The 25,680-nt window shown below is 58.0% G+C and overlaps 1 protein-coding gene across 5 annotated transcripts; it reads left to right on the forward strand.

The window, feature by feature from the left end:
• The first annotated feature begins 290 nt into the window (after positions 1-290).
• Positions 291-16,172, forward strand: DENND4B (DENN domain containing 4B). Of its 5 annotated transcripts, none has more exons than XM_008264394.5 (28): positions 291-495; positions 2,864-3,203; positions 4,434-4,686; positions 4,877-4,946; positions 5,150-5,319; positions 5,411-5,655; positions 6,003-6,069; positions 6,167-6,225; positions 6,379-6,523; positions 6,775-6,950; positions 7,087-7,187; positions 7,462-7,677; positions 8,184-8,329; positions 8,972-9,111; positions 9,216-9,342; positions 9,719-9,925; positions 10,302-10,430; positions 11,641-11,821; positions 12,070-12,237; positions 12,471-12,859; positions 13,024-13,146; positions 13,287-13,456; positions 13,539-13,680; positions 13,870-14,106; positions 14,622-14,739; positions 14,833-14,998; positions 15,086-15,150; positions 15,246-16,172. In XM_008264394.5, the coding sequence occupies exons 2-28, from the start codon at positions 2,887-2,889 to the stop codon at positions 15,389-15,391; spliced, it is 4,473 nt and encodes a 1,490-aa protein (XP_008262616.3). In that variant the 5' UTR covers positions 291-495; positions 2,864-2,886; the 3' UTR covers positions 15,392-16,172. The 5 variants fall into 5 exon arrangements, with proteins under 5 accessions (XP_008262616.3, XP_008262615.3, XP_008262617.3 ...); XM_008264393.5 differs by lacking the exon at positions 291-495 and adding an exon at positions 691-1,021; XM_008264395.5 differs by lacking the exon at positions 291-495 and adding an exon at positions 1,359-1,498.
• Positions 16,173-25,680: the final 9,508 nt, after the last annotated feature.

The following is a 25,680-nucleotide window of genomic DNA, read 5'->3' on the forward strand; positions in this document are numbered from 1 at the left end:
AAGCCCCTGACTCCATGCTCCCAGCTCTCAGGGAAGCACTCATTCCTTCCCTCTCACTGTGAATTCCTTGGCCCACTCTAGGTTCATTCATTCAAGTTGTAATTCAGCAGATCCTTGAGTGACAACCATTTCTCAAAAGCTTTCCTCTCTGGATTGGGTTGGCTTTCACCATCTGGGCCTCTGCCCCCCCCCCCCCCCTACGATAATAAGAGTAGTGCGCCTCCTCAGTTACTCCCGCCTCCTCTATCCCACACCCTGCAGTCCTAGCCTCTCCTCTTCCTCTTTCCAGAGCTGTCGTCAATTTCAGAAAAGGGAACCGAGATCCTAGCTCTGGCTGGAAGGGAATGCAGTGTGTCATAAACCTGGAAGTAGGAGAAGCCGCAACCTAGGCCTTCAGGGCTTTTACTTTCTCGCCGGAGGCATGCTCCCTACATCCTCTGACTGTAGGACCGTGGGCGGGACGGGAGCCCGCCTCGGACTTCAGGGCCGCCTGGGGTCAGTATCCTGCGGCAGCGTCTGGGTGGTGGGGGAAGCCGCCCGGGTGTGGGGGGCCCTCCCAGCCGCCAGGGGTCGCGCTGCAGGCGGCCGGGCGCTGGGCAGGCGCTTGCCAGGGTCACGGCCGCCGGTCGAGGCGGGGGGGGGTAGGGGTAGCGGCAGCACCCGCGGCCCCGCGGGGGGGGGTGGGGGGAGTGGAGAAAGCGGGGCGCGCGGAGGAGCGCCGGGCCCCCAGCGCCACGGGAGCTGGGAGGACCGTGCGGCCCGAGCTAGCGGCGCGGCAGCGCAGTTCCCGCTTGGCGCAGCGCGGCGGGGACGCTGGGACGGCCGGGATTTCCCTGCACCGCGCCCCGCGCCCCGGTGCCCTCGGCCGCCTCTTCTTCACTCGCCGCCCGGGCGGGAGCGGCGCCCGAGTCGGGCGCGCCATGTCCGGGGCCGGGTAGCCCTGCCGCCCGCCGGCCCGCCAGCCCGCGCTCCGAGCCACCCGCCAGCGGGCCGGCCGGCCGGGCAGTCGCGGGGCAGGCAGGTAGGGGCTGGACCGGGCGGGGCGGCGGGCGGGGAAGCGAGGGAGGGAGGGAGCGCCAGCGGGGCGGGGGGAATCGCCCCCAGCTGTCCTGCAGCGCTGCACATCTGGTTCCGGTTCCTCTCTCCTGGGGAAGTGAAAGTGGAGGGGAGGGCACAAGCCGGAGTTGGCTGGCCGTGCGGGGCCCCTGCACCTCCTGCTCCCGCGGGGGCCCGCGCCGGAGCTCCCCTCCCTCCCGCCAGGGTCACGCGGCGGCCGGCGCTGCTGCCGTCACGTCCTCGGCCGCCGGCGCGCCCGCTTCTCCCTGCCCTCCGCTTCTCCTCCGCCTCCTCCCCCGCGGCGCACCCTTCTGCCCCAACCCGAACTTCCCGCGGCCGCGCATGTGGGCGTTGGATACGGCGTGGCCCCTGTGCCGGTCTCCTTCCCCGGGGAGAGAGGGCTGCCGTCTGCAGGACCGGGCTGGATGAGGGGAGGCCCAAGGTGCGCAGGTCCCATGGATAGGCCCAGCCAGTGGCCTCTGCCTGCTGCCTTGGGCACAGGGCTCCTGGTCGCTGGCCGTTGGTGACGAAGGGGGCTGTGCCCCAGAGTTAAATCAGGAGGCTGACGCTGACTCCTGGCTTCGCTGCTCAGACGTGGAGGCTAAATTTAGATGGGGCTGGGGCTGTGTGTCCAGAGGCCAGGTTAAGGAGAGAGCCAGCCTAGCTAGCTCCATGAGATTTCTTGCTCCTTGCTCCCCCCAGGCCGAGTGGGAGGTTAAGCAGGACTGGGCACCCAGAGCCTCCTCTGCCTTGGCCCGGTCCTTTGGCCTGAGGTTCCGGCCAAGCTGATGCTGTGCTGGCATCTTCAACGGTACCCCCACCGCTGCCATCACACACACCCATAGGCCGACTTCCGCTGAGCGTCTGCTTCCCCTCCACTGTTTCAGGAAGTAACCTCCCTTCCCCTCTGAAGCACTCCTGCAGGCCTCCGGCCAGGCTGCAAGCCACCCACCGGGCTCGTTCCCAGCTGCCGCACCCTGGGTGCCCCCCGGACCCTTGGGTTTCCTACTCCCTGGGGTTGGGCGATGGAGGCAGGTGAGAACACAGTTAGGAAGGACTGTGTGGGCCTGTTCCTGTCTCTGTGCTGGCTTCCTGGCAGAGGATGAGCGATGGGGGCACTATCTCCCACAGCGTCTTTGGACCCAGTGACACACCCAGGGTTCCTGGAGGTGGGAGGCTGTGTTGTTGTTATTGTTGTTGTTTTGGCAACATTGGTGGAGTTAAAACTGGGAAAAAGGACACTTGAGTCCGGTGAGGAGATGTGAAAGTTTGGGTTTTGTGAGCTTTCCCAAGAATCTGTGGGGAAGTGTTGCAGTGGGCTCTTTAAGAACATTAGCTGGATCTTGAGGTTCTTTTGATGTCGTCACTAGCGTGGAAGGTCAGGAGTCCTTAAAAAGCCTGGCCGGTTGGTATGATGTCATGGTCAGGGTGAATGATGTCATTGCAGAAAAGACTGTTACCTCTGTGCTACTGTAACTGTACGTGTAGGGAATGAGCAGGGGGAGAGCCTTTAAAAGGGATATACTAGCAATGTCAGAGCCCAGGTGAGCTGTGTGGGGTGGAGTGGAGTCTGGGGTCCTTGGGAACAGGAGCTGGTACCACGAGATCAGAGGCAGCTTGTCTCTTTAAGGAGCTGCGGTGGGCAGTGAGAGCCTAGTGATGTCATAGGCGGGAGAGTCCTGGATTGGCTGACTGCTTATCCTGCCTTTCCTGGGTAGGGAGGAAGAGGGGAGCAAGAAGGGTACTCTGGTTGCCATGGCAACACCAGCCTCCTTTGCTTCATCTGTCTCCCGCTTGACCATTCCAGATGCAGTGAGTGAGGGGGGGGCCATGGCAGAGGAGCGGCCCCCCCGGCTGGTGGATTACTTCGTGGTAGCTGGGCTCGCAGGGAACGGAGCACCCATCCCCGAGGAAGCACGGGTTCCTGAACCCAGCGGTCCCCTGCGCCCTCCCCGGCCTGCTGAGCCCATCACAGATGTGGCAGTCATCGCTAGGGCCCTGGGCGAGGAGGTGCCCCAGGGCTACACCTGCATCCAGACTTCTGCTGGAGGCCACCCCTTGGAACTCAGTGCCGGGCTCCTGGGTGGAACTCAGCCCGTCATCTGCTACCGCAGGGGCCGTGACAAGCCCCCCCTCGTTGAGCTGGGGTGTGTGCCCCTGCCCATGCTGGCACCAGGGGAGGTTGGGAGGGATCTGGGGTGAGACAGGGAGAGGTAGGGGTGTGGGGTTGGGAGCGGGCCACGGGAATGGGAGCAGAACAGCGCGGAGGCTGGGGGTGTGGGGCTGACGTCTGCGCTTACAGTCCTTGCCCAAGTTTGGGTTCAGGTGCTCATGCCCCTGCTTGCCCACCCTGCTGTTGGGCGGGGTCTTGAGCCCCTCTCGGCCCGTTCCTCCATCTGTAGAAAGACCTTCTTGTAGGGTGTTGAGAAGCGGCAAGGAAATAACTCATGTGAGGGACTCAGCACAGAGCCAGTCAATGGTAGTCTGTTTTTTTTTTTTTTTAATTTTATTTATTTATTTGAGAGGTAGAGTTACAAACAGTGAGAGGGAGAGAGAGAGAGGTCTTCCTTCCGTTGGTTCACTTCCCAGATGGCCGCAATGGCCAGAGCTGCGCCAATCCAAAGCCAGGAGCCAGGAGCTTCTTCTGGGTCTCCCACATGGGTTCAGGGGCCCAAGGACTTGGGCTATCTTCCACTGCTTTCCCAGGCCATAGCAGAGAGCGTTATTGGAAGAGGAGCAGCCAGGACTTGAACCGGCGCCCATATGGGATGCCGGTGCCGCAAGTGGAGGATTAACCTGTGCCACGGCGCCGGCCCCTCTTTTTTTTTTTTTTTAAAGATCTATTTATTTATTTATTTGAAGGCAGAGTTAGAGAGAGGCAGAGGCAGAGAGAAAGAGAGCAACAGAGGTCTTCCATCCTCTGGTTCACTCCCCAGATGGCTGCCATGGCCATCCGAAGCCAGGAGCCAGGAGCTTCTTCCAGGTCTCCCACATGGGCGCAGGGGCCCAAGGACTTGGGCCATCTTCTGCTGCTTTCCCAGGCCATAGTAGAGAGCTGAATCTGAAGTGGAGCAGCCGGGACTCAAACAGGCACCCATATAGGATGCTGGCACTGCAGGCAACAGCTTTACCTGATCTGCCACATTGCAGGCCCCTGTCTGTTTCATTCTTAGTGTTTATTCATGAGTTTCGGTGCCATAGATGGCATGTAGGGTTGCTGGCTAACCAAGAAGCAGAGCGGAGGGCTAGAAGGGAGGTGGGCAGTGAATCTGCAGGGGGCTGCCAGGCTTCAGGGACCAGGAAGGCAGACGTGGCAGGGCTGGGGTCTTCCTTCTCCACCCTGACCTCGACATCTCTCTCTCTGCCCCTGTGCCAAGGGTGTTGTATGAGGGGAAGGAACGGCCCAAGCCTGGCTTCCAAGTGCTGGACACAACACCCTACAGCCACTCAGCCAACCTGGCCCCTCCAGGCCCCGGGCACCCCCGCACCTACCTCACTTACCGGCGGGCAGCAGAGGGGGCAGGGCTGCACGCCCTGGGCATCACTGACCTCTGTCTGGTGCTGCCCAGCAAGGGTGAGGGCACTCCCCACACGTACTGCCGGCTGCCACGCAACCTCAACCCTGGCATGGTGAGTGGGGCTGGGGTTCTGGGCGCTGAGACCTGGGCTGGTTCAGTTTGAGAGTATGACAGCAGGGCCAGGTCGGAGCGGGCACCGGGATTGCTGGGAGCTTGAAGACTTAGGGGTGGTGGGGAGGAAAGGGACTTGAGAAACCTCTGTCGGCTGAGCATCTGCCTGTCTTTTGCCATTTCCGGGGCAGTGGGGCCCAGCGGTGTATCTGTGCTACAAGGTGGGCCTAGCCAAGGGCAACACGTTGGTGTACGAGGCAGGTGAGTGGCCCCTTGGTCCCTCTAACCCTTTGCTCCTCTGTGCCCCTTTGCCCTGGTCCCTCGTGACTGGCACCTTTGGTGTCCCCAGAATTCACTTCCCTGTTGCCACCTGGCCCTTCTCTGGCAAATCCTGGTTCCTTCCCCCTGGAGTCTGATGGACTCCCCTCCTTTTGGGTACCCCTCCCACTCTGCCGGGGGTGCAGAGCTGTTGGGCCGCTACCCGGAGGAGGACAACGAGGCGTTCCCGCTGCCCGAGTCCGTGCCAGTCTTCTGCCTGCCCATGGGTGCCACTATCGAGTGCTGGCCTGCCCAGACCAAGTACCCCGTGCCCGTCTTCTCCACCTTCGTGCTCACGGGTGCCGCTGGTGATAAGGTGGGTGTGTGGAGCGTGGTCAGGGGTCAGGCCACGCGGGGCCCGCCTGACCGTCCCTCTGTTTCCCCCACCCCCTTCCCTCCTCCGCCAGGTGTATGGTGCCGCCCTGCAGTTCTATGAGGCGTTCCCGAGGGCCAGGCTGTCGGAGCGGCAGGCACGGGCGCTGGGCCTGCTGAGTGCCGTGGAGCGGGGCCGGGCGCTGGGCGGCCGAGCTGTACGCAGCCGGCGAGCCATCGCCGTGCTGTCCCGCTGGCCCGCCTTCCCTGCATTTCGCGCCTTCCTCACCTTCCTCTACCGCTACTCCGTCTCAGGCCCCCACCGCCTGCCCTTGGAAGCGTGAGCACGGGTCCCCTGATACTGGGGAGTCCAGAGGGGATAGGGAGGCCGGAAGAGATGGGTGGGATTAGGGCAGAGGCGGGAGGTGGGCTGCAGTGTATGTGGCTGGGCAATTGGTCCGCGGGGAGAAATGTCGCCAGCGAGGGGGTGAGTGGGGCCTGAAGTCTGGTGTCCCCTTGCTGGCTGGCTCCCAGCAAGGGGCTGTGCCTGTCCCGGGGAGACCTTTCCTCTGATTGCCAGAGGCTCTGCCGGGGTTCAGGGAAGAAGGAGCTTCCTGAGAACATGTGGAGGCAGGACAGGGACGGGCCACAGAGCCGGCCTCTCACCCGTTTCCCTCTCTTCCCCAGGCACATCTCGCACTTCATTCACAACGTCCCCTTCCCCTCCCCACAGAGACCCCGCATCCTAGTGCAGGTGAGCGCAGAGCCTGGGGCTGGGCTGGGTGGAAGGAAGGGCAGCGTGGCAGGGGCTGGCCAGCGCCCCCCTGACCTGTGGCTCTCTGCCCTCCCAGATGTCTCCCTACGACAACCTGCTCCTCTGTCAACCTGTGTCTTCACCCCTGCCCCTCAGGTGTGTGCCCAGGTGCTGGGGGAGGTGGGGGAGGGGAAGTGCAGTTGTTGAGGCCTATGCAGGTTGGGTCCGGGTGGGGTCCGTGCCCAGTGACTGGGGAGGGGTCTCCAGAGTCTCCTGCTGACCCCTTCTGCACCTCCGCATTGCCCGCAGCGGTGCCAGCTTCCTGCAGCTGCTGCAGAGCCTGGGCCCTGAGCTGGCTGTCACACTGCTGCTGGCCGTGCTCACGGAGCACAAACTGCTGGTGCACTCGCTGCGGCCAGACCTGCTCACCAGTGTCTGTGAGGCCCTTGTCTCGGTGAGTGCCACCCTGTCCCAGCCGCCTTCCCTGGAACCACTGCCCCTTGCCCTTAACTTTTCATTTCCTGGGGAGGCTCCTCAGTCCCTCCCCCTGCGGATGACCTCCAGGGACACACAACTTCTCACAGAGACTCTCTGGCCTCCACTTCCAGCCAGCGGCCTCTTGCCAAAGGTGCCCCCTCCCCAAGCCAGTGCCCTCTGCTGCTGCCCCGCCCCCGGCTCCCCGACCCCACCCTCTGGTTTCTGCAGATGATCTTTCCGCTGCACTGGCAGTGCCCCTACATTCCGCTGTGCCCCCTGGTGCTGGCAGACGTGCTGAGCGCCCCTGTGCCCTTCATCGTGGGCATCCACTCCAGCTACTTTGATCTGCATGACCCCCCGGCCGACGTCATCTGTGTCGACCTTGACACCAACACGCTCTTCCAGTAAGACACTGGGTCTCCTCTGGGGTCTGCGGGTGGTGGGTGGGAGAGGGCTGGCATGTGGCGTGTTGCTGGCTCCAAGGGGGCCTCGGGCACACGTGGAGCCCTGTCACCCTTCCCCTATGGGTTCCTCTCACAGGACCGAGGAAAAGAAGCCCCTCTCCCCTCGGACCCTGCCTCGCAGACCCTACAAGGTTCTGCTGGCCACTCTGACTAACCTGTACCAGCAGCTGGACCAGAGTGAGAAGCCTGGGTGGGGTGGGGGTGGGAGGCCTGTGGGCTGCTGGGTGTTCCCTGGGGAGGTTGGAGACAGCATTGAGGGGGATTTGAGAAAGGGCAGATCATAGTCCTGGCCTGCAGGACAGCTGAGCTTGAAGCTGTCAGCCAAAGGTAATTTTGTAGCGGCAGCTGGCTGCACAGAGGTGGGTTGGGGTGGAGGACTCCCATGTGGAGCGCAGGGTTGACACAAGCACTGTGGGTGTGGGCCCTGACCCTCCGGCCCACTGGTCCCCAGCATACACTGGACCCGAGCAGGAGGCCTCCCTGGAATTCCTGCTGACCGACTACGAGGCAGTGTGCGGCCGCCGGGCCCGGCTGGAGCGAGAGGTCCAGGGTGCCTTCCTCCGCTTCATGGCCTGCCTGCTCAAGGGCTACCGGGAATTCCTGCGCCCACTCACCCAGGCCCCCTCGGAGGGCGCTCGCGACGTGGACAACCTTTTCCACCTTCAGGGTAAAGAGGGCCTGCATCTGCTTGGAGACTGCATCATGGGAGGGGGCGGCTGGCGGGGGCAGGTGGCCCTGGAAACCACTCTGGCTGCTTGCTCCTGCACTCTGCGAGTGGTTTTCCAGGCACCTGCCTTGAGTTGTCTGCTCTTCTACTCTTGGAGTCAGGGTGCACAGAGGAGCCAGATGTGGCGCTGCCCTCTGGAGCCCTGGGCGTGGGGCAGACGGAGTGTGGCTCCTGTGGCGGGCAGCTCCCTTAGGCCAAGCTCTGTTTAGGGACCCACCTTGGGAGAACCCCCTGTCTGAGACAATGAGTTCAGACGAAAGGGTGGGATTTCCATGGGACCATGGCACTGGGGGAGCTAGGCTGGCTGGCTCGGTCGGTGGGGTGGTTATGCCAGAGGGGTCGGGGATCCTGAGTGGGTTGGGAGCCACTAGGGGGTGTGGGGAAGGTGTGGCTGTGGTAGAGAGCCCTGGTGGCCTCCTCCTCTGCCTCACTGTCATCACCCCCAGGCTTCCTGAAGTCCCGCGAGCGCTCTAGCCACAAGCTGTACTCCCAGCTGCTGCACACACAGATGTTCTCCCAGTTCATTGAGGAGTGCTCTTTCGGCTCTGCTCGGCATGCTGCCTTGGAATTCTTTGACTCCTGCGTCGACAAGGTACTCTGGGCACTGTTCCTCTGTGTACCTGTAGGTCTGCTTCCCTCCTGGTTGTCTCCGTTGCCCCCAGGCCACTGTCAACGCGATTTTGTATCTCAGATGTGAGTAGGATAGTGCCCCTGGAGTTACACAGTGCGCAGCCTGTGGACCCTGCCAGGGCTGGCTTCACATCCGTAGTAGCCCACTCCTTCGCAGGGGATGTGCTTCACGGGGGTGGGAGACATCTTCTGGCTCTGCCCCACGTCCACAGTATTTTTTGTTTTTTTGATTGATTGATTGATTTCAAAGGCAGAGCTATAGAGAGGCAGAGGTAGAGGGGCAGAGAGAAAGATCTACCATTAGCTGGTTCACTTGCCAAATGACCGCAATGGCCAAAGCCAGGCTGATATGGAGCCAGAAGCCAGGAACTGCTTCTGGGTCTCCCATACAGGTACGGGAGCCCAAGGACGTGGGCCATCTTCTGCTTTCCCAGGCCATAGCAGGGAGGTGGATCGGAGGTGGAGCAGCTGGGTCTCGAACTGGCGCCCATATGGGATGCCAGCACTGCAGGTGGCACTGCAGGTGGCGGCTTCACCTGCTGCGCCACAGCACTATCCCCATATCCACTGTCTTAATGTTCATTGTCGTGTCCTCCTGCCACAGGTCCACGCCGAGCAGGAAAGGCCTGAGCCCACTCCGTTGGTGGAGCTGGAAGAGTTGTCGGGAAGTGAGCTCACCGTCTTCATCACGCCTCCCGAGGAGCCCCCGGTCCCAGACAGCAGCGAACCCATTCCCCAGTTCTGGTGAGAGCCTCTCCTATGCTTCCGTGTCCCCGGGCCCCGCACGCTGCTCCAGCCCAGCCTGCCTGGCCCTGTGCTGACTGTGATGTCTCTGTCTGCCCTACCAGTTACGATGGGTTCCCAGAACTACGGGCTGAGCTGTTTGAATCTCCCCAAGAGCAACCTGGGGCACTGCCTGTGCCGGGCACCTCCCGGAGTGCCCCCAGCAGTCCTGCCCCTCGCAGAACCAAACAGGTAGCCAACAGGTGGGCCCCACCCAGGGACCTGGCTCAGGTCAAGGGCTGCTGCAACAGTTTCTTCATCTGTAAAGTGGGAACATCAGTAGTACTTACCCCACAGGGATAGGAGGAGGTTTGAAGGCTCCTGGTGTATAGAAAAGCACTATATGAGCATTAGCTGTTGTCTGCGTGGTCACCATCATCATTAGCATCTTCTTCCTGAGCACTGTGGGATCCAGGGGCTGGCTGCCTTGTCTGTCTCTCCAGGCAGGGTCACACCTGTGCAATGCAGGCTCCCTCCTGCCTCCTCGGAGCACAGGGATGCTCCTCAGCCTGTTTTCAGACCTGCCCTGGCATCGTACTTACTCTGGTGTGTCCCTTGCCCCACCTAGGAGATGAAGGTTGCACAGCGGATGGCACAGAAGTCAGCGACCGTGCCTGAGCTGTGGGCCCGGTGCCTGCTGGGGCACTGCTACGGGCTGTGGTTCCTGTGCCTGCCTGCCTACGTACGATCGGCACCCTCCCGGGTACGGGCACTGCACACGGCCTACCAAGTGCTACGCCAGATGGAGAGCCGCAAAGTGGTGCTCCCCGACGAGGTAGGCAGCCACTTACCTGTGTGCCCACGCTCATACCAGTCCCAATGAGGCTTGTGCAGCTTGGGGTCTATGAGAAGGAGCCTTGGTGGGGCCAGGGCAAGCAGATAGGGGGCCCTGTAGCTGGGCAGATGCCCCATGGGTATTTACTGAGTGAATGAGCGTATTCAGGGCGTAGAGTGGAGACTGCTGGGTGGTAGGTGTTGGGGATGGTTGGGGGCAGAGTCTGCAGGAAGGAGTTAAGGAGTTGCCTGGGGACAGCAAGGTCCCTGGTCCCTGGTCCCTGAGAACTGGGGGAGCGGGAAGAGGGTGCTTACTGAGCCTTGAAGATTTCGGTCGGGAGTGGGTCTCCCAGCACACTGTGCGTGTCCTGGCCCAGGTGTGTTACCGGGTGCTGATGCAGCTCTGCTCACACTATGGGCAGCCTGTGCTGTCTGTGCGGGTCATGCTGGAGATGCGGCGGGCGGGCATTGTGCCCAACACCATCACCTATGGCTACTACAACAAGGTACCCAGCTGGGGGCAGGGGTGGGGCAGCAGCCTGCACTGGGGTGTGCTCACAGTGCGGAGTGGGGAGGGGTGCTGCTCCTTGGAGGTTAAGCCTGGAGGGTCAAGCCAGGTCCCACAGCCGCTGGCATCCGTTGTGCTCCTACGTGCTCCGTAGCGCCTCCACACGGTTCCTTCCCATTTGACTGCCTTGATTCTCACACTCAACAGCCCTGGCTACAGCGGAGTGTCAGCTAGCATGCAGGCACTCTTCCAGACACATTAGTCATGTTCGATCAGTTTCTCTTCACAGCAGCCCCATGGGGTGGGATGATCATCCCCCGCTTACTCTGTCCGGGGAGATGAGGTTGCGGGGTCAGTGTATCTTAGGGAGTCAGACTCCGTGCACGGTTGCGGGGTCAGTGTATCTTAGGGAGTCAGACTCCGTGCACGGTTGCGGGGTCAGTGTATCTTAGGGAGTCAGACTCCGTGCACGGTTGCGGGGTCAGTGTATCTTAGGGAGTCAGACTCCGTGCACGGTTGCGGGGTCAGTGTATCTTAGGGAGTCAGACTCCGTGCACGGTTGCGGGGTCAGTGTATCTTAGGGAGTCAGACTCCGTGCACGGTTGCGGGGTCAGTGTATCTTAGGGAGTCAGACTCCGTGCACGGTTGCGGGGTCAGTGTATCTTAGGGAGTCAGACTCCGTGCACGGTTGCGGGGTCAGTGTATCTTAGGGAGTCAGACTCCGTGCACGGTTGCGGGGTCAGTGTATCTTAGGGAGTCAGACTCCGTGCACGGTTGCGGGGTCAGTGTATCTTAGGGAGTCAGACTCCGTGCACGGTTGCGGGGTCAGTGTATCTTAGGGAGTCAGACTCCGGACGCAGGGGCAGCCACCTTTCCTTTCCTGAAGTCTGGCGCTCACCCCTGCACTCAGCTGCCTCTTGTTTTTCAGCCGAGGAAACTAAGGAGCAGAACAATGGAATTTTCCCACAGCCATATAGTTTATAAGTAGCAGAGTCTGGATACAAATTTTCTTCGTCATTCCTGGCTTCTGCTAGGCGGGCTCAGAGGCAGCTGCTCTTCTGAGCTCTTGTTGCTGGCTGAGCTACTGGCCGGGACAGTCAGCCCTAGGCAGGATGTCTGAAGGGGAAGGTGGCTCTAGGGGCCCTGGGACCAGAGGTGGGTGTCAGGGCGTCCAAGTAGGCCATCCTGATGGGCACTGTGCTTGGCAGGCTGTGCTGGAAAGCAAGTGGCCGTCGGGCACACCGGGTGGGCGCCTGCGCTGGGCCAAGCTCCGGAATGTTGTCCTGGGAGCTGCTCAGTTCCGCCAACCCCTGAAAGAGCGGCGGCGGCAGCAGCAGCAGCAGCAGCAGCAGCCGGCAGCACAGCAAGAGGCAGGCAGCTCCCAGACAGGTGGGTGGGGACAGGTCCCGCAGGCTCTGGCTGGAGCTGCCAGGCTCCGGAAGGGAGGCACGGAGTGCTGGGGCCAGCCTCCAGGTAGGCGGCTGGGCTCCCGCAGGAGGATAGCTACACGTGGCTGGTAGCACAACCAGTCGAGTTCTGCCTGGGGGGAACCCAGGCCCAGCCAGGGGGCTGTGTTGTGGAGCAGGGGGCTGGATGTCCAGGTGACTGCCACCAGACCCCATCCCTGTCTTTTACAGAGCCCTGTCTGGAGCGCCCCTCCCCTACCCGCCCACTCCAGCGCCAGACTACCTGGGCTGGGCGAAGTCTGAGGGACCCAGCCTCCCCTGCGGGGCGCCTGGTGAAGAGCGGGAGCCTGGGCAGTGCCCGAGGCGCACAGCCCACTGTGGAGGCCGGTGTGGCCCACAGTGAGTGCCCTCATCTGCCCTCCCCCTCCCCCCAGCCAGCTTTCCCAACCACCTGCCCGTGTGGAGGGGTGGCCGGGGCGGTGGCTGCTGGAGACGGAGGCAGTGCAGCCCGAGCGTTGTCAGGGTGCGGGCTTTGGTGGCTGAGTTTGTGCGACCAAGGCCTGGGTCTTCACGGGAAGGGGCAGCTGGAGGAGCACTGGGCATAGCTTCCTGGATTCTTTTTTGTTCTGCAGTGATAGAGGCCTTGGGGGTGCTGGAACCCCGCGGCTCACCTGTGCCCTGGCATGATGGAAGTCTCTCAGACCTGAGCCTTACCGGGGAGGAGCTGGCACCTGGGGGCAGCCCAGGGGGTTCAGGCCCTGCCTTGAGTGCCCAGTCCACTGAGGCCCTGGAAGGGCTAAGTGGCCGCGGGCCCAAGGCTGCTGGGCATCAGGAGGAGGCGGGCACCCCCCGACGAGGGCTGGGTGCTCGCCTTCAGCAGCTGCTCACCCCCTCCCGCCGCTCCCCTGCCTCCCGCATTCCCCCACCTGAGCTGCCCGCTGACCTGCCACCCCCAGCCCGCCGCAGCCCCATGGACAGCCTCCTGCACCCCCGGGAGCGCCCTGGATCCACTGCGTCCGAGGTAGCCAGCCAGGGGAGCTCCGGATGCCTGGGCACTGGGAGGCCCGGGGAGGGCCGCCACCTGGGAGAATGCCCCGGAAGGATGCCCTGAGCAGTGGCTGAGGTCAGCCTCCTGGGTGAAGAGGAACACGGGGTTGCCGACCACGCTTTCTCGTATAATGGCAGAGCTCGGCCTCTCTGGGCAGTGAGTGGGACCTCTCAGAATCTTCTCTCAGCAGCCTGAGCCTCCGCCGTTCCTCAGAGCGCCTCAGTGACACCCCTGGGTCCTCCCAGCCACCTTCCCTGGAAGTGAGGAACCCCTCCCACCCAGATGTGCGGGGACACAGAGGCGGGGTGGGGAGGAGGTGGCAGGAGCCTGCGCTGGGCTTTGCAGGGGGAGCAGCGCTCCAACAGGGCCTGCTTCCCGGGCGGGGTCTCCTCTCCCACAGATTCTGCTGTCCAGCTGCTCCCTGTGCCGTGCCTGTGATTCGCTGGTGTACGATGAGGAGATCATGGCCGGCTGGGCACCGGACGACTCTAACCTCAACACAACCTGCCCCTTCTGCGCCTGTCCCTTCGTGCCCCTGCTCAGCGTCCAGACCCTTGATTCCCGACCCAGGTGTCCACAGCAGGGCAAGTGCTGCGGGTGGGACAGGGAGGCGGAGGTCCCAGAGCTTACCCCTCCTGCTGTCCCCCCGCAGTGCCCCCAGCCCCAAGCCGACCCCTGCTGGTGCCAGTGGCAGCAGAGATGCTCCCGTCCCTGGGGGTCCTGGCCCCGTGCTCAGTGACCGTAGGCTCTGCCTCGCCCTGGACGAGCCCCAGCTCTGCAACGGGCACATGGGGGTAAGGGCTGGGTCAGAGGCACGGGAGGACGGCAGGGAGTGTGTGGCCCTGTCATGGTGCTGGTGGTGGGGAAATGGACGTGCAAGGGGAGGGGGGCGGCGTGCCAGGGTGACAGCTCACCGGGAGGCAGGCTCTGGGGAGGGAGCTGTGGCACAGTGCTCCACTGTCCTCCCACGTTGTGCCGGGCAGGGTACCTCCCGGCGAGTGGAGAGTGGCGCGTGGGCATACCTGAGCCCCCTGGTGCTGCGTAAGGAGCTGGAGTCGCTGGTAGAGAACGAGGGCAGTGAAGTGCTGGCGTTGCCTGAGCTGCCTGCTGCCCACCCTATCATCTTCTGGAACCTTCTGTGGTATTTCCAACGGCTGGGCCTGCCTAGTATTCTGCCGGGCCTGGTGCTGGCCTCCTGTGATGGGCCCCCAGCCCCTCAGGTCAGTGCCCCCCACGTGGCTTCTGCATCCTGAGTGCCTCCCTCCTCATCTCCCAGCTCTGTACCCTCCTAGCCCTCTGCACTGTCCTTGGCCTCGCAGAAGGAGCTCAGGCTCTGCCGTGTGCTGTGCTTGGTCTGGCTGCTCCCCTCTGCCCTCACCACCCTGAGCCTCACTTCCAGGGCTGTGGTGCAGATTCCCTGTGAGTGCTAGGGCCTAGAAAAGGATTCAGTAATGTCGGTCTGCTCACTCCACTGACAGTCACTGATACAGCACCTGTGGGGTTCCAGGCCCGGGGAGAAACAGCAGCACGGCCTTGTTTACCCCTGTGAATAGGAGGTCCATTACAGAACAGTCTTGCTCCCAAGAGCCCACGTCCTTGTCAGGGAAAGGGTTCCTTGCCCTCCTGTCCTTGGGCTTTGTCCTGTAATGCCCCTCTGTCTCCTTGGACATCACCTGTCACTTCTTGTCCTCTCATTCCGTGAGCCTAACTCTCTTCTCTATTTCTGCTCCCCCAGGCCCCACCTCCTTGGCTAACCTCTGATCCAGCCTCTGTGCAGGTGCGGCTGCTGTGGGATATCCTGACCCCTGATCCCAATAGCTGTCCACCTCTCTATGTGCTCTGGAGGGTTCACAGTGAGTCTGGTACTGGACTAGGGTGGGAGAGGGACGTCCCATTCCCAGAGGGCTCAGTGATCCTGGTGGCCTTCCTTCCTTCCTTCTACCCAGGCCAGATCCCCCAGAGGGTTATGTGGCCAGGCCCAGTACCCGCCTCCCTTAGTTTGGCGTTGTTGGAGTCAGTGCTGCGCCACGTTGGACTCAATGAGGTGCATAAGGCTGTGGGGCTCCTGCTGGAAACTCTGGGGCCCCCTCCCACTGGCCTGCACCTGCAGAGGTACAGTATTCCTATCTGGGTGTCGCTGGACTGTTCTGGGCTGCATAACCCCATTCTCTGACCCATGCCCTTCTACCTCCACTCCAGGGGCATCTACCGTGAGATCTTATTCCTGACAATGGCTGCTCTGGGCAAGGACCACGTGGACATAGGTGAGGGGCAGGCAGGGGCCAAGGAGTTCAGGGAGCTGGGGGTCGGGTGTGGAAGGCAGGGATCCTAACGCACTGATTCACACCCTCTTCCCCAGGGGCCTTCGACAAGAAGTACAAGTCCGCCTTTAACAAGCTGGCCAGCAGCATGGGCAAGGAGGAGCTGAGGCAGCGGCGGGCACAGATGCCTACGCCCAAGGCCATTGACTGCCGGAAATGTTTTGGAGCACCCCTGGAATGCTAGGGTCCCTGAAGCTGCCCTCTCCAGCCCCAGGCGGGGTGGTGAGAGAGCAAGGACTCTAGAGCTAAGCTGCTTCCCCGCTCCCTTCACAGAGGAGTTGGGAACAGGCCACGGAGCCTGTTCAGCCACAGGCTCCGAGAGGAGGCAGCAGAGAGGGGGACCCGCTGTTAGCAAAAGGCACAGTTCCTCCATCTCCAGCCTGCCCAGTTTGTTCATGCTGATGTTGCGGGAGGCCTGGGGGAGCTGGTACAGCTCTGTTCCTCCCCTGTCCTCCACCAGGCACTCCCTCCCAGGGCACACACAGATCTGCACTGCCCTGGTCATCATAGAAGTTTTTGTTTTAAAAAACAACTGGAAAGATACAGAGCTCCCGAGCCTTTGCCCTGAATGGGAGGGGGGAGGGGGTCTCATTCCCCACCGATGGTGGGCCCTCTCCCCTGGCGTGGTCGAAGGAGCCCAAGGCTCTCCGTGCTTTTCTACCTTAGTGTTTGTATTTTATTTTAAGTTATTTATTCAGGAGCCACAGCCCCCTTGCTTAATGAGGTTCTTATGGAGAGCAGGGGAGAGAAGAGAAATGGGGCACCATGGTCCACGGGTTTGTAGCTCCTTAACAGGCAGCGGGAGAGCCCCTTACGAAGTACTGGTACCCTCTCCAGTCCTAAGCCTCCGTGTCCACTCCGCCTTGGGAAATGCCTCCCCGACCTGGGGCCCTGGCCTGTGCAATAAGGCTCATTCCCTGCAAAGTTTGGATGTAAATATAGTAAAAGCTGCTTCTGTCTTTTTCCTTCTGCCTCCTGTTCCCTGAGTCTGCGGTAGGGGTGGGTACACCTGTTGTTTCCCCCTGTCTACGCATCCTCCCTTCCATCCCGGCACCCTTTGCAGGCATCAGGTGGTCCCTGCTTTCCTGGCTGCGTCTGGTCCTGGCCCCTTAGGGAGTTCTCGGAGCACCAGGGGGTGAAGCTGGTGCTGCCTATAGCAGTGCCAGTCAGTGTGGCACTTCCGGCCCTCCCACACAATCACCCCCTTGTCCCTCATCTGTACCCCACACAAAGGCTCCTTTCTCTTGGGACCCTGAGCTCATCTTTGCCTTATTTCCTCCCCCCAATCCCAACCCCCCCCAACTTCTCCAGGACCTTCAGGGGATGACGACCCTCTCCTTGGGAGTGACTGGTGGGCAGCGCTAATGTGTCCTGAGGGGCTTGGCAGTCACCCTAGGCCTCCCTGGTTGTTCTGGATACAGGCAGTGCTCCTCCAACCAGGGTCTCAGTGAGGGGTTGAAAGGGGCTGGAATGAGGTGCTGGCTGCACATGGACATCAGGGAGATGGGCATCCTTTTTCTCATCCCTCGGCTACCCTGGAGTTCTCCCCTCCCCCCTTTTTTTCCCTGTATAACGAAATAAACACAGGAAACAACTCCTAACGGAGCTGCAAAACCAATGATCAGTGGGAATTAGTGACAAAGAAATGCCTTGGGGAAGGAGGGCGGGAGTATCAGTGAAGATGTAACTTACCCACATTTTTGGTGCAGATTCCTGGTAGAGGAGACAAGTGCCTGGAGAGAGAGGTCCCACTTCTGACTGCTGGGACCGTCAAGCCAGAGTCCCCTCTCCATTGTGATGCTTTCCCAGTATCCTGGAGGACCAGCACAGGAGAGAGCCAGGGGCTTAGGAAACTCCATCTGTCTTATTAGGAGACATCCTCTTCAGAGGCAGCCCTCAGGCCACCCCCGTTTGTGGTCAGACCCCACTCCCTGGAATCGACCTCTCCTATTTCATCCCCAACCACCTTCTGCAAGGGAGGACCTGCCCTCTCCTAAGACTGTAAGTTTCTGTGGAATGGAGTGTGCTCAGCTCTGCCCCAAACTATAGAGAGAACATTTTAGGGTTCAGTCCCTCCCCAGTAGATCATACAATCCCACCGTTCTATACATCTCGCTTGGTTCACAAACAATGATCACTCACTCTGCCTCTTAGCTTCTGCTTCTCATTTTTGGGCTTCCTTCATCTGAAAGGCAGAGTTACAGTGAGGCATGGGCAGAGAGAGAGAGAGAGATCTTCCATCTGCTGGCTCACTCTCCAGACAGCCGCAACGGCTGGAGCTGAGCTGATTTGAAGCCAGGAGCCAAGAGCTTCTTCCAGGTCTCCCACATGTGTGCAAGGGTCCAAGGATTTGGGCCATCTTCTACTGCTTTCCCAGGCCATAGCAGAGAGCTGGATCAGAAGTAGAGCAGCCAGAACTTGAACCGGCACCTATGTAGGATGCAGTAGGATGCAGGCACTGCAGGCTGCAGCTTTACCAGCTATACCACTGCCCTGGCCCGGCACCCTTTTTTTTTTTTTTTTTAAGATTTATTTTATTTATTTGATAGTCAAAATTACAGAAAGAGGCAGAGAAATAGAGAGATCTCCCATCCACTGGTTCACTCCCCAAATGGCTGCAATGGCTGGAGCTGGGCTGATCCAAAGCCAGGAGCCAGGAGCTTCTTCCTGGTCTCCCATGTGAGTGCAGAGGCCCAAGGAGTTGGGCCATCTTCTACTACTTTCCCAAGCCATAGCAGAGAGCTGGATTGGAAGTGCTATAGCTGGGACTTGAACTGGTGTCCATATGGGATATCGGCACTGTAGGCCAAGGCTTAGCCTACTATGCCATAGCGCCAGACCCTCTTTCTTTTTTCCTTGTTTCTTTTAAAAATCTATTTGAAAGGTAGAGTGACAGAGATAAAGAAAAAAATGGGAGATCTTCCAACAGCTGGTTCACTCCCCAAATGGCTGCAATGGCTAGGGCTGGGTCAGGTTGAAGCTAGGAGCCAGGAGCTTCTTCTTGGTCTCCCATGAGGGTACAAGGGCCCAAGCACTTGGGCCATCCTTTGCTGCTTTCCCGGGCGCATTAACAGAGCTGAATGGGAAATGGAGTAGCCATGACTTGAACCAGCACCCATATGGAATGCAGGTGCTGCAGGTGGCAGCTTAACTTGTTATGCCACAATGCCAGCCCTAAGAATTCTTTAACCAGAAGAATATCCAAGAATTCCAATAGCAACGTGCTTACTGTGACATCTTATTTATTTGAAAGGCAGAGAGACAAACACTCATTTACAGAGATTTTTCATCTACTGGTACACTCCCCAAATGCCTGCATCAGCTGGAGCCAGACCAGGCTGAAGCTAGGAGCTGGGAGCTGTGGGCATCAGGGTCCTGAGCACTCAGGTCAACTGCTGCTGAAATCAAATGGCACCAGGCCCTGAACCCAGGCACTCCAATACGAGGTGCAAGTGTCTCACTCAGCATCCAAATCACTTCATCATACACCCGTCCCTTCCCATCACAGCTCACATCTCTGTCCTACAGCTGAGCGACAAGTTGAATGGGGGGAAGAATACACCCAAAGTACTTGGATGAATTTCTTTTCCAAGGTTTAGAGTGTATGTAGGCTCAAGTATGACAAATGTGAGGAAAAACCTCTCTGCCACTTACTAATTTTATGATGTCATGCAAGCTAGTTCACTGCTGTGCCTCAATTTTTTTCTTTGCAAATTGGGGGGCACGGAAAGGTTAATTATATAATTCATAGGAAATGCTAAGCACACTCAATAAATGTTAGCTTCACCGAGGAAACAGACAGTGGTAGGTGTTTGGCCTAGCAGCTGACTGGTTAAGGTGCCCATGTTCCACATCAGGGTACCCAGTGTGATTCTCACCTCCGGCTCCTGACTCCACCTTCCTGCTAATGCAGACCCTATGGGACAGTGGTGATGACTCAAGTCACTGAGTTCTTGCTGCCCACATGGGAGATATAGATTGAATTCCCAGCTCCTGTCCAGCCTAGCCCCAGCAGATGGGATCTCTCTTTCTCTCTCTTTCTCCTCTCTCTCTCTCCCTCTCCCTTCCCCTCTCTCTTTAAATAGGATTTTTATTTATTTATTTTTTTAATTTTGACAGGCAGAGTGGACAGTGAGAGAGAGAGACAGAGAAAGGTCGTCCTTTTTTTTTTTTTTTTTTTTTGACAGGCAGAGTGGACAGTGAGAGAGAGAGACAGAGAGAAAGGTCTTCCTTTGCCGTTGGTTCACCCTCCAATGGCCGCCGCGGCCGGCACACTGCGGCCGGCGCACCGCGCCTATCCGAAGGCAGGAACCAGGTGCTTCTCCTGGTCTCCCATGGGGTGCAGGGCCCAACCACTTGGGCCATACTCCACTGCACTCCCTGGCCACAGCAGAGAGCTGGCCTGGAAGAGAGGCAACCGGGACCGAATCCGGCGCCCTGACTGGGACTAGAACTCGGTGTGCCGGCGCCGCAGACGAAGGATTACCCTATTGAGCCATGGCGCCAGCCTAAATAGGATTTTTAAAACATTATTTATTTATTTTAATTTTTATTTTTGATAGGCAGAGTGGACAGTGAGAGAGAGAGATAGAGAGAAAGGTCTTCCTTTGCCGTTGGTTCACCCTCCAATGGCCGCCGCGGCCGGCGCACCGCGCTGATCCGATGGCAGGAGCCAGGAGCCAGGTGCTTTTCCTGGTCTCCCATGGGGTGCAGGGCCCAAGCACTTGGGCCATCCTCCACTGCACTTCCTGGCCACAACAGCGAGCTGGCCTGGAAGAGGGGCAACCGGGACAGAATCCAGCGCCCCGACTGGGACTAGAACCCGGTGTGTCAGCGCCGCAAGGCGGAGGATTAGCCTAGTGAGCCGTGGCGCCGGCCTTTATTTGTTTATTTGAAAAGCAGAGAGGCAGAATCAGAGAAAGAAAGAGAGAAGTCTTATGTCTGAGAGAAGCCTTCCATCCACTGGTTCACTCCCCAAATGGCTGCAACAGCCAGAGCTGCACCGATCCGAAGCCAAGAGCTAGGAACTTCTGCCGGGTCTCCCATGCGGGTGCAGGGGCCCAAGGACTTGGGCCATCTTCCACTGCTTCCCTAGGCCATAGCAGAGAGCTGGGTTGGAAGAGGAGTAACCAGCACTTGAACTGGCACCCATATGGGATGCCAGCACTGCAGGAGGTTGGCTTTACTTGCTATGCCACAGTGCCGGACTCCTGTCTCTTAAATCAAAAAAGTAAAAATAAAGGAACCATACATATGGGGACTAAAGCCAATTGGCCTCATTTATTTTTCTTTCTTTATAATTTTTCTGTGTTTAAAAAAAAAGGATTTATCGGGACTAGCCCTGTGGCTTAGTAGGTTGGGCCTCTACCTGCAGTGCCAGCATCCCATATGGGTGCTGTCTTGAGTCCCAGCTGCTCTGCTTCTGATCCAGCTCCCTGCTAACGCACCTGGGAAAGCAGTGGAGGATGGCCCATGTGCTCAGATCCCTGCACCTGTGTGGGAGATCCAGAAGAAGCTCCTGGCTCCTAGCTTTGGATCATTCAGCTCCAGCCATTGTGGCCACTTGGGGAGTGAACCAGTGGATGGAAGCTGTCTTTCTCTGTAACTCTTTCAAATAAATAAATGAATCTTTAAAAAAGAGAGATTTATTTATTTGAAAGGCAGAATTATAGAGAGAGAGGCAGAGACAGACAGAGTGAACCATCTGCTGGTTCACTCCTCAAATGCCTGCAACAGCCATGCCACTAGTGGCCAGGACTGGCACCCAAATGGGAAGCTATGCCAAAGCACTGGCCCATTCTTTTATCATTCTATGTTCCAAGTCCCCCATCATGGCCTGCTTAATTATGTTTTAAGGCTTTTTTTTTTAGGCCTTCTTGGTATCTTGTATCACCATGTTTCTCACAGGTTTTGAAGAATGGCCTTTCAGACAGCAGAGAACACAGTGGACTAATAATTGGCAAAGCAGTAGGTTCCAGAAAGAGGAATGTATCCTCTGTGAGGGGAAAGGCTTTGTCCCATTCACTGTTTTGTCCCCAGCACATGGAAGAGTGCCTGATAACATAACAGGTGCTTTATCCTGTGTGTACACTGACTAGGAAGGTGACCTTGCTGGAAAGGCAAGGAAAATTCGCATAACAGTCACTATTTATCATGTTTATTGAGTGTTTACTATGTCCTTGGCAATTCTCAGAATTTTAAATACACTATTTTATAGTCCTCACAATTACACTATTTATGACCCCCATTTTACAGATGGGGAATCTAGGGCATAGAGAACAGAGGTTAAAGCACAGCAGGTTAAGCTGCTGCCTGTGACACCAACACCCCACATCAGAGTGCTGGTTCAAGTCCTGGCTCCGCCACTTCCGATCAAGCTTCCCACTAATGCAGCAGCAGATGGGCCTTGTGTTTGGACTCCTCTGTCCACGTGCGAGGCCCAGATGGAGTTCTGGGCTCCTGACTTCAATCTGGCCCAGTCCCAGCTGTAGGAGCCATTTGGGGGAGCAAACCAATGGATGGAAGATCTCTCTCTCTCTCTCTCTCTCTGTCACTCTGCTATCCAACTCCCTGCTACTCTACCTAAAGAATAGATTAAAAATAAAGAAATAACTTGCACCCAAGTCCTGCAATTGTTAAGAGCTAGAACCAAAATCCAACGGCAGGTGGTCTGTGTAAAGACTGTGTTCTTTACCTGGAGACTACACTAGTTTGGAAACAACTTTTTGTCCACTTAAGATAGCAGTTGGGTGGGTGTAGTGACAGCAGGGTAAGCTGCCGCTTGGGGCACCTGCCTTCTATGTCAGAGGCAACCCTCAGGTCACCCCTGTTTGTGGTCAGACCCCACTCCCCGGAATCGACCTTTTCTATTTCATCCCCAATGACCTTTTTTTTTTTTTTTTTGGTAGGCAGAGTTAGACAGTGAGAGAGAGAGAGAGACAGAGAGAAAGGTCTTCCTTTTACGTTGGTTCACCCCCCAAATGGTCACTACGGCTGGTGTGCTGCGCCAATCCGAAGCCAGGAGCTAGGTGCTTCCTCCTGGTCTCCCATGCGGGTGCAGGGCCCAAGCACTTGAGCCATCCTCCACTGCCCTCCCGGGCCACAGCAGAGAGCTTGACTGGATGAGGAGCAACCGGGACAGAATCCGGTGCCCCGACTGGGACTAGAACCCGGTGTGCCGGCGCCGCAGGCGGAGGATTAGCCTAGTGAGCCAAGGCGCCGGCCCCCAATGACCTTTTGCAAGGGAGAACCTGCCCTCTCCTAAGACTGTAAGTTTCTGTGGAATGGAGTGTGCTCAGCTCTGCCCCAAACTATAGAGAGAACATTTTAGGGTTCAGTCCCTCCCCAGTAGATCATATAATCCCACCGTTCTATACATCTCGCTTGGTTCACAAACAATGATCACTCACTCTGCCTCTTGGCTTCTGCGTCTCATTTTTGGGCTTCCTTCTAGAGCCCTGCAGTCTGATGGAAGAATTAAGATTTTTTTTTTTTATTTGAAAGGCAGAGTGACAGAAAGAGCAAGAGAAATCTTCCAATGGCTGGTTCACTTTCCAAATGGCTGCAACAGAGCGCTGGGCCAGGTTGAAGTCAGGAGCCTGGAACTCCATCTGGGTCTCCCACATGGGTGGCAGGGGTTGAATGCCTTGAACTCTGTTTCTTTTCTTTTTTTTTTTTTTATTTTTTATTTTTAACAGGCAGAGTGGACAGTGAGAGAGAGAGACAGAGAGAAAGGTCTTCCTTTGCCGTTGGTTGGTTCACCCTCCAATGGCCGCCGTGGCCGGCGCACCACGCTGATCCGAAGGCAGGAGCCAGGAGCCAGGTGCTTTTCCTGGTCTCCCATGGGGTGCAGGGCCCAAGCACCTGGGCCATCCTCCACTGCACTCCCTGGCCACAGCAGAGAGCTGGCCTGGAAGAGGGGCAACTGGGACAGAATCCGGTGCCCCGACCGGGACTAGAACCCGGTGTGCCGGTGCCGCTAGGAGGAGGATTAGCCTAGTGAGCCGCGGCGCCGGCCTGAACTCTGTTTCTGATCCAGCTCCCTGCTAATGCACCTGGGAAGCAGCAGATGATAGCCCAGACATCTAGAAGGACAGAGATCTTCCAACCACTGGCTCACACCCCAGATGGCAGCAATGGCTGGGGCTGGGCCAAGCCAAAGCTAAAACTAGAGCCAGGAGCTTCTTCCAGGTCTCCCATTTGGGTAGCAGGGGGGCCAAACACTTGGTCTATCTCCTGCTGCTTTTCCCAGGCCATTATCAGGGAGCTGGATCAGAAGTGGAGCAGCTGGGACATGAACTGACACCCATTTGGGATGCCAGTGTGGTACGCGGTGGCTTTACCCACTACACTACAATGCTGGCTCTGTATAAATATATTTTTAAAAATTAAATAATAATTGGAGTGGTGTGTGTTGTAGTGCAGTGGGTTTAGCCACTACTTGGAATGCCAGAATACCATGTCGGGGTGCCCGGGATTGAGTCCTGTCTCCACTTCTGATCCAGTTTACTGTTATTGTGCACCCTGGGAGGCAGCAGATAATGGTCCAAGTACTCAGATCCTAACCACCCATGTGAGAGCCCAGAGGAAGTCGATAAACCATTAGATGGAAGATCTGTCTTTCTTTGTCACTCTGCCTTTCACATAGATTAAAAAATATTATCTTGAGGAAAAATAATTCAGATATGTGTGTGAATGTGTGTGTCTATCCATGTCTTCATGTGGCCATGGCCTCATTACAATTTCATTCCATTTGCACAGCATGCCTTCTGTTTTTTTAAGTTTGAATTTTTTTTTTTAAGATTTATTCATTTATTTGAGAGGCAGAGTTACAGAGAGAGAGAGGAGAGACAAGAGAGAGGTCTTCCATTTGCTGGTTCACTCACCAAATGGCTACAATGGCTGAAGCTGGGCTGATCTGAAGCCAGGAGCCAGGAGCTTCTTTCAGGTCTTCCAAGTGAGTGTAGGGGTCCAAGCACTTGGGCCATCTTCTATTGCTTTCAGAGGCCATCAGCAGGGAGTTGGATCAGAAGTGGAGCAACCAGGCTCAAACTGGTGCCCATATTGGATGCCAGCGCTGCAGGCAGAGGCTTAACCTACTGCACCACAGCGCCAGTCCTTCTTCTTTTTTTTTTTTTTTCTTTAAAGATTTATTTATTTGAAACGCAGCATTTACAGAAAGTGGGACACAGACACACACACAGAATCCTCCATTCACTGGCTCACTCCCCATATGGCCACAATGGCCGGAGCTGGTCGTTGGAAGCCAGGAGCCAGGAGCTTCCCCCGGGGTCCCCAACATGGGTGCAGGGGCCCAAGCACCTGGACCATCCTCTGCTGCTCTCCCAGGCCATCAGCAAGGAGCTGCAGGATGGAAGTGGAGCAGCCAGAATTCAGAACTGGCATCCATTTGGGATGCCAGCATTGCAGCCAGCAGCTTTACCTGCTTCCCCAGCGCAGGGCCCAGCACAGCACGACTTCTAAGTGTTTTAATACCTCTGGAGCCGGCGCCGCGGCTCACTAGGCTAATCCTCCTCCTAGCGGCACCGGCACACCGGGTTCTAGTCCCGGTCGGGGCACCGGATTCTGTCCTGGTTGCCCCTCTTCCAGGCTAGCTCTCTGCTGTGGCCCGGGAGTGCAGTGGAGGATGGCCCAAGTGCTTGGGCCCTGCACCCCATGGGAGACCAGGAGGAGCACCTGGCTCCTGCCTTCGGATCAGCGTGGTGCGCGGGCTGAGGCGGCCATTGGAGGGTGAACTAATGGCAAAGGAAGACCTTTCTCTCTGTCTCTCTCTCTCTCACTGTCCACTCTGCCTGTCAAAACAACAACAACAAACCTCTGGAACCCGTTATTTCTCGGTTCAAATCACTATGTGGCCACTATCCTGCTGTCTGACTTTGGGTTAAGTCTCTGAAGCTTAGATTCCTGATTCAAAAGTTCTGCCACTGAAGGTGCAACTTTGGACATGTTATTTGATCTGTGCCTCATTTTTCTCATCTGTAATACAGGACAATGATACCTGCCTCAATACTGGGGGGGGGGGGGGATGCGATAATCCATGAAAGCTCCTAGCACAATGCCTGGTACACGGCTTCCTTGCAAAATCTTTAACGTTATTATTCCCTCAACACACGGACTCTATGATGCTCGGCCCCTACCCTCCACCTGCACGATAAACGCTGAGTTGCAGTGGGCCTAGCTGTTTCGGGGGCAGCAGGGAGGCCAGTGAGAGAAGCTGGGAGAAGCCCGGGCCCTGAGTCTATTAAGTGGAGGGTCTGTTTCCTCACTGTGAACCTAACCAGACCAGGAGATCCCAAGCGAGCAGCGAGGGCTCTGCACCCCGTAATTCCTCAGTAATTTGCTGGCCGTCTCTTTCTCTGCTGCCGTGGTTTGGTCACGCCAGGGCCAAACAGAGGTATGAACACCAGGAAGCTTAAGGCTTCGGGCAGACGGAGACAGGCCACACCCAGACAG

This window comes from Oryctolagus cuniculus, chromosome 7, assembly GCF_051225735.1.
Source record: "Oryctolagus cuniculus isolate XC-2025 breed Fujian yellow rabbit chromosome 7, ASM5122573v1, whole genome shotgun sequence".
Lineage (NCBI taxonomy): Eukaryota > Metazoa > Chordata > Mammalia > Lagomorpha > Leporidae > Oryctolagus > Oryctolagus cuniculus.